Source organism: Leptonychotes weddellii, chromosome 3, assembly GCF_054177405.1.
Source record: "Leptonychotes weddellii isolate Sample4059 chromosome 3, ASM5417740v2, whole genome shotgun sequence".
Taxonomy (NCBI): Eukaryota; Metazoa; Chordata; class Mammalia; order Carnivora; family Phocidae; genus Leptonychotes; species Leptonychotes weddellii.
The window spans coordinates 16,283,721-16,290,986 of record NC_138371.1 but is presented as its reverse complement, the minus strand read 5'-3'; the positions used below and the strand labels follow the sequence as shown (position 1 = coordinate 16,290,986).

At 56.9% G+C, this 7,266-nt stretch overlaps 1 protein-coding gene across 7 annotated transcripts in view; it reads left to right on the top strand.

Moving 5' to 3' along the window:
- The window catches only part of GMPPA (GDP-mannose pyrophosphorylase A), a 7,146-nt gene extending 492 nt beyond the window's left edge, over positions 1 to 6,654 (top strand). For 2 of the 7 annotated variants that reach the window (XM_081813542.1, XM_081813543.1), the window contains exons 2-11: positions 1,618 to 1,721; positions 1,988 to 2,174; positions 2,543 to 2,602; positions 3,729 to 3,859; positions 4,943 to 5,077; positions 5,182 to 5,279; positions 5,456 to 5,502; positions 5,698 to 5,790; positions 5,887 to 6,055; positions 6,355 to 6,654. In XM_081813542.1, coding sequence (XP_081669668.1) covers positions 1,627 to 1,721; positions 1,988 to 2,174; positions 2,543 to 2,602; positions 3,729 to 3,859; positions 4,943 to 5,077; positions 5,182 to 5,279; positions 5,456 to 5,502; positions 5,698 to 5,790; positions 5,887 to 6,055; positions 6,355 to 6,455 — 1,116 coding nt within the window. In that variant the 5' untranslated portion in view covers positions 1,618 to 1,626 and the 3' untranslated portion in view covers positions 6,456 to 6,654. The other 5 variants (XM_031021360.2, XM_081813539.1, XR_014143367.1 and 2 more) reach the window with 5 other exon arrangements.
- The last annotated feature ends 612 nt before the right edge of the window (positions 6,655 to 7,266 follow it).

Here is a 7,266-nt window from a genome sequence, read left to right as displayed (position 1 = left end):
AGTATTCAGGGTTCACTGTTGGCATTCAGGGCTTAACATCTATAGCATAAGAATGTAACAATTGGGAATCAGTGGGTTTGGGGTTTCGGGTTTTTTAGGTTTGGGGTCTAAGAGATCTGTCGCTGAGTGTCTGAGTTTGCTGAATGTGTCTATAGCCAGAGGGAAGTCTGTTGGATCAAATTGTGGGGTGCGAATTTCAGAATTTAGGAGAAATCGCTGTGGGGTTTTAAGGCCACTTGGAATCTGGGTTGGGGTTTGAGATGTATGGGATTTGTGAGGTGTTGTGTCAAAGGAGGAACTATATTGAATTTTGGATTTACATCCTGTGAGAGGGCTAAGTGCTGCGCTTTGGAGTTTGGGGTTTGCTTGGGATGTGAGTGGGGTTCTTGGGCTGGGGTGTGAGATCTGAGCCTGATTTCTCTGTTGGGACTTGAGGTTTAGGTAGCCGTTGCCACCATGCTCAAAGCTGTGATCCTGATTGGAGGCCCTCAAAAGGGTGAGGAGCCTAGGGAAAGGGGTAGGGAGGTTGGGCTGGAATGACGGGGGGGTGGAGGCAGAGGGAGGCAGGAAGCTGAAATGTGCTTCTCTCTCCTCTCTCAGGGACCCGCTTCAGGCCTTTGTCTTTTGAGGTGCCCAAGCCCCTGTTTCCAGTGGCGGGGGTCCCTATGATCCAGCACCACATTGAGGCCTGTGCCCAGGTAACCCCAGAGGCTCCCCCTCTCACCTCACTTCCTGCTCATCTCCTTCATGCTGTATTTCCCCCTCTCTGCAACCATGTCCTGTTCACACCAGGCATGACTCCAGGGACTGCCATTTATAAATGACAGTGTGAATGGTGTACCTCGGAGTTGCGCAGTACAACTGCCCTGCTGTCGTCGCTAATCTGGTCTCTCATCTGGCCTCTTCTTGTTCAGATTTCACTCCTATTTTTAAAGCATGGAATGCGAGATCAGGCCGGAATCTTAGAGACCATTTAAAGCAACAGCCTGAGGAACCTGAATGATAGCAAAGCAGGGAACTCAAACCCTTGCTCACTGTGGAGCTGATTTCTTTATTGCTTTAGGCATTGGGATGGGCAGGGTTTTATCTGGATCCAGTCTCTGCCTGGAGAGTAAATTTACTTGGGTAAATTCCTCGCCCTTTCTGAGCCTTAGTTTTCTTACTGGTCAAATGGGGTGATTAACCCTACTTTGTGGGGCGGCAGGCCTTAGAGATGATGTTGGTAAAGTGCCTAGTGCAATGTAGGCACTTGATAAGTGGTACCCTTATCTCATGCTGATCTCAAGCTCATATTGACAGATAATAAATATGGGGGAAAATGAATGGATTATCTTTTCATGCAGTTTGGTAGGCAGGATCTTTCCTAGGGTGATCCTCAGATGAGGGGATGGGGTCGGGGGAACAACAGAATCATAAAAGATTGAAAGATCAGGGACAGACTTCCTCTAGCTTCCTCTTTGTCTGGAGGAGCACATAGGCCAGGGTGGTAAAGTGAGTACCCACAGCTGAGACCAAAACTATGGTCTCTGGACTCCTGGGCCAGTACCAGGGGTTCCCCCAACATTCCTTCCTATCAGATACGTTCTTTTTCCTCCCAACCTCTTCCCTTGCTCTCAGGTCCCTGGGATGCAGGAGATTCTGCTCATTGGCTTCTACCAACCTGACGAGCCCCTTACCCGATTTCTAGAGGCTGCCCAGCAGGAGTTTAACCTCCCCATCAGGTGTTTGTGTACATGTGCCGTATGGGGGGGATGGGGTGTGGGGGCAGTGCCCGAGGCCTCAGAGTCCTGGTGAGTGGGTTGAGTCAGCATCTGGCAGACTTCACCCTTATATACCAGGAGGGGTCTTATTTGGGCATCTCTGAATCCCTGAGTATATTGGCCTCAGGCAGGTGTATTTCTGGGAGCAGGAGGGGTCAGATGCCCAGGCTCATGCTATCTGCCTCCTCTCATCTCACTGAGCTGGCCCTGGGGTCCCCCGGTGACAGGTACCTGCAAGAATTTGTGCCCCTGGGCACAGGAGGTGGTCTCTACCATTTCCGGGACCAGATCCTGGCCGGGGGCCCTGAGGCCTTCTTTGTGCTCAACGCTGATGTCTGCTCCGACTTCCCCTTGAGTGCTATGTTGGATGCCTACAGACACCAGCCTCACCCTTTCTTGCTCCTTGGCACCACGGTGAGGGGGCCAGGAGGGCTGGAGGGGGTAAAGGGGGTGATCCAGAGACGTTCCTGGAATGCAGACTGTCGGGGAGGCAGGGGCAGCCGAGAGAGAGTTGGAGTGGGAACGGGCATCAACAAGGGAATGTGCCAGAAATCCCAGCAAGTAGTGGAGGAGGAGGAGGCGGCGGCAGCGGTAGAGACCCTGAGCCCTTTGGCTGCTCAGAAGGAAGGAGGGGGAGGGCAGCTGTCAGTTCTCCCCCTGCTGAAGGCCTGTCAGTGCCAGAAATACGTGCCAGGTGCTTTAGGGGAGGGAAAGAAAGAAAGAAAACAGACCTTGCTGCCCTAGAGCAGGCAGGTCATTGTTTCGGTGTGTCTGTCTTTCAGGCTAACAGGACACAGTCCCTCAACTACGGCTGCATTGTAGAGAACCCACAGACACACGAGGTAAGAGCAGAGACGGGGCTGGCTGGGTTCTTACTCTGTATCCTCATGCCCCCGCCCCTCTGCCTTTAGAGAATGCTAGAAGGCAATTGGGTGGGCTCCAGTGCTGTCAACCAGGTGGGGCGTACCCTTGGCTGTTCATCTTCCATCTTTTCTAGAGATTGGCAAAGAGCAAAGGCTAACAGTTAATTTCCATGGGTGCAGCGCCCCGATAGATGTATGCACTGTGTGCTATGGGAACACGAAAGGAGGTCTACCCCAGCCTTGCCTGGCTGGGGGCAGGGAGAGCTTCCTGGAGGAGGCAAAGTCTGAGTTGAGTTAAATTTGTGGAGATGAAGAAGGAGACAGGAAGGCATTGCAGGTAGAGGGAAGAGGATGTGCAAGGGCACAGAGGCAGGAAACAGTATTATTGCGCCTCTAGAATTCCAGAGGTGGGAGCGGGATCTGTAAGGCAGAGAGTCTCAGTCCTTGTTTGTGAAACTCCCTGCCCCTGAGCCTAACTGACTTTCACACAGCCCTTTTCTTTGTTCAAGCGTTAGTATTAAAAATACACTTAAAACAGGCACACACATATAAATATGTGTGATTTTTTTTTTTTTTTTTAAGTTTTATACTAGGCACTAGCTAGATGTGAAAGAAACAGAGCCAAAGAAATAGAATCCCTCCCTCCCAGGAAACCCCCAGTCAGTGGGAAAGACAGTCAAAAGTCAAGCATGGCAAATGACACAAGGGCCCACAGTGAGGTGTGACCAGACGCCAGGGGTGCCCAGACCTGAGAGGCTCAGTGTAGGGCGGGACAGGCGCAGGCTCCCAGAGGAAGTGGCAAGATCGACTGGGTTTTGAAAGCTGAGTTTTCCAGATGCATCACTGAGAAAGGGCATTCCAGGCACAGGCGTGCAATGGCAGTGAATGGTGTGCTGGGGGTGCTGGGAGGTGGGGAGGATTGGGAGGGAAAAGGTATGTAGTTGGGACTTACCTTGAAGGTGAAGGGCAGTGACTGTGCATTTTAGGAAGACCACCCTGGCAGCAGGGAGTAGCTGGCAGTCAGAAGGTCTTAGGGGATGGTGGGGGGGGGGCTGGGGGGCAGGGGGCCCCCTCCTCTACTGGACCCAGCCTGCCCTGTCCTCAGGTCCTGCACTATGTGGAGAAACCCAGCACCTTCGTTAGTGACGTCATCAACTGTGGCATCTACCTCTTTTCCCCGGAAGCCCTGAAGCCCCTTCGGGATGTCTTCCAGCGAAACCAGCAGGATGGGCAACTGTGAGGCGGGCCCCATGGCCCTGTAACCCCAAGTTCCCCCCAGTCACAGAGCACCCCCGCCCCCAGGCTCTGCAGGCTCCGTTTCCACCTGCTCACCTTCCTCCTCCTTTTTCCTTTCCACTTGTCATCCCCAGCCAAGTCTTCCGGGTCCCCTCCCCTTCTAACCTCATTCTGTCCCTCTTCCTTAGCCATCCCAGTTCCTCCTCTGTCACTGCCTGCCCACTCCCCTTCTGGTCCATTTCTCTCAAGCCCTGATGAGTGTCCCGGAGATGTCTTTCAGAACAGACGGCAACACGCACACTTGGGCGCACACACGCTTGGGTGCAGAGACATGCAAAGAGAGAGAGACACACACACACACACACACACACCCCCACACCCCACACTGTCAGGCTGAGGCTCCCCTCAGAGCATAGCCCACAGAGCCCTGCTGGCCACAGGCCCCTCCCCAGGTCATCCTTGTAGGCCCCGGACCTGTTCCCCATCCCCCTCCCCGCTGTGGGTCCTGGCCTTCACTCCCTCCTCCCCGCCTGACTCCCCGTCTCATGCCCCACTCACTCCCATCCATCTCTGCTTCTCTCTCCATCTCTCCGGGCCTCTGTCTGTTTCTGCTGAGCTGGCATCTCTACCATCTCTCTCTCTCTCTCTCTCCCTCCCTCTCCCTCTCTTTCTGTGACTGTCTCTGCCCTCACCAGCTGTCTTCCTCTGGGGTGAGTGTCTGTGTTTCATTCCATCCCGTGAGAGGGAGGGTGACCCGAGGTGGGGTTTGGAGGAGTGGATGGGGAGGAGAAGAGGAAAATGGGGGGAAGCTATGTCCGGGCGAACTCCCTGGACCTGGGGCAGAGATGAGGTGTGGGTCCATGCCCGGGGGTCCCCTGGGATTGCACCCCAGCTAGGGGTGGGAGGGTGACGTGGGTAAGGGCACTGGCAGAGTTTCCTGGGACATGAACATCCCTTTGGAGAAGATCTGGCCAGGCCTGGAGAGGGGGTGGGATTCCCTCAGATCCCTATCCCTGAGACACCATGTTGGCCTTCCGGGCGGGCTCAGCTGGGGAGTTGATGTCCGCATCTCCTCTCTGCCAGGGAGGACTCTTCAGGCCTGTGGCCAGGGGCAGGTACCATCCGCCTGGAGCAGGATGTGTTCTCCGCCCTGGCTGGGCAGGGCCAGATCTACGTCCACCTCACTGATGGTATCTGGAGCCAGATCAAGTCTGCGGGGTATGGCTACGTGAGGTGGCTGGGGCACCTGGGAGTTGAGATTTTCAGGGGGTAGGCACCTGCTGGCCCCTGAAGCCCCCATTCTGCTCTGTGGCTCCCGCCAGTTCAGCTCTCTATGCCTCCCGCCTCTACCTGGGCCAGTACCAGCTCACTCACCCAGAACGCCTGGCCAAGCACGCCCCCGGGGGTCCACGAATCCGAGGTACAGCCCCCTGCCCCCCTTCCTCATCTTTGCCCCCCACCCCAGCCCCCTGTGCCCCCTGAGCCAGGACTCCTGACCTCAGATTCAGAGGTGAAGCTCCAGTCCCTGCGCCCCCCCAACCCCGAACCAGGTATGGTGTGGGGTAGTTGCCCCCAGATCTTCTCTTCTGATTCTAGGAAATGTTTACATCCACCCCACAGCTAAGGTGGCCCCGTCGGCGGTGGTAAGTGGGGGGCTAGGCCGCCAGGACGGGTGGGATGGCGCCGAGCTCCTGAGCTCAGAGCTCGGGGCTCTGCTTTGTCATCACCCATCGTACAGGCTCAAGCAGGTCCCTTCCCCCCTACCTGTTCTATGAAGAGGGTGGATTCGGGTTTCTCCAAGGCCCTCCAGGGCTTATGGTATCTGTTCCTCTCCACAGCTAGGTCCCAACGTCTCCATTGGGGAGGGGGTGACCGTGGGCGAGGGGGTGCGGCTCCGCGAGAGCATCGTCCTCCATGGGGCCATGCTGCAGGTAGGCACCCCGTGGCTGGCTGGGGCGGGGGTGGGCCCCGTGGGCTCTGCATCTGGCCCCTTCTCCTCTCTCACCTGACACTGTTGTGTTTGGCAGGAGCACACATGTGTTCTGCACACCATTGTGGGCTGGGGGAGCACTGTGGGGCGCTGGGCCCGTGTGGAGGGTACCCCCAATGACCCCAATCCCAACGACCCCCGAGCGCACATGGACAGTGAGAGCCTCTTCAAGGATGGGAAGCTGCTGCCTGCCATCACCATCCTAGGTACGGCTTCCCAGGGGACTAGGGCTGTGGAAAACCTCCACAGGTGACGGCCTTGCCCTGTGGGGATTGGACGCACGCGTGTGCATGCGTGCTTGCTTGCTTGCTTGTGTTTATTCCTTTAGCAAACATTTACAAAGTGCTTGCTGTGTGCCAGGCCCTGTTGTGAGTCACTGGGAGCGTGAGGCCAGGGCACAGATGGGCAGGGAGGGATTCCTCCCTGATGGCAGTGGCCCCAGCTCCTTGCCTCTGGCCTCCCCTCCCCACGGCTTTCTCCTGGTGCCCTCATGTCCCCGTTGCAGGCTGCCGTGTCCGGATCCCTGCTGAGGTGCTCATCCTGAACTCGATTGTTCTGCCACACAAGGAGTTGAGCCGCAGCTTCACCAACCAGATCATCCTCTGAGGGGGACTGCCAGAAGGCACACCCCCCCAGCTCCCACCTCCTACCCGCTCCCCTCGAGGCTCCTGCCTGCATGGCCAGCCTCTGTCCAAAAGGACCAGAGGAAGCCAGGCGGGATTTTCACGTGCCAGGAGCAACGTGGGTGGCCAGGGGACTCCTGGCCTCCCTCTTCACTCCTTAATAAACCCCAGTGAACCTTGGAGCCAGCACGGACTCCTGCTTGTGCCTGGGCTGGGGGTGAGGGTGGAAGGGGGGCAGCTCAGTCAGGCCCCCCCACATTAGCATTTAAATTGGAGTCGTTGCTGCGGGCTCATGAATAATGAATCTGGAGCCCTGGTAAATCTCCCCCTCCCACTGCCTTTAGCCTCTTGTGCTGCTCTGCTTGGGAGGAAGGCCCCCAAGGCTCCCAGCCTGTCTGGCCCCTGCCTTCACCCCTACCCCAGCACTGCCGGCTTGCCCGCCTTCCTGTTTCTCTTCAATGGGCCTGGCTCGGGCTCTGAGTGTAAGGATTCTGAAAGGCAGGGTGCAGGATTCTGGTTGGGCTGTGGGGTGCTGGCGGTGGCTCAGGGACTGAGAGCCACAGGCCTGATATTGGATCACCCGGTGGTTGCTTTTCTCAGTTCCTGCCCAGCCCAGCCCCAGCCTGTTTTCCGCTTTGCCAGCTCCATCTGCTCCTAGCCTGGCTTTTGGCGGGGTTGGGGGGGCTCTCCCCGCCCGAGGCCTGGTTGGTGTCTCTTACTCCCCTGGCAGGCGGGGCAGACCTAAGCTGGTGCCTAGCCCTCCCCAAGCACAGTGGGGGCCCCTTGTGCTGGGA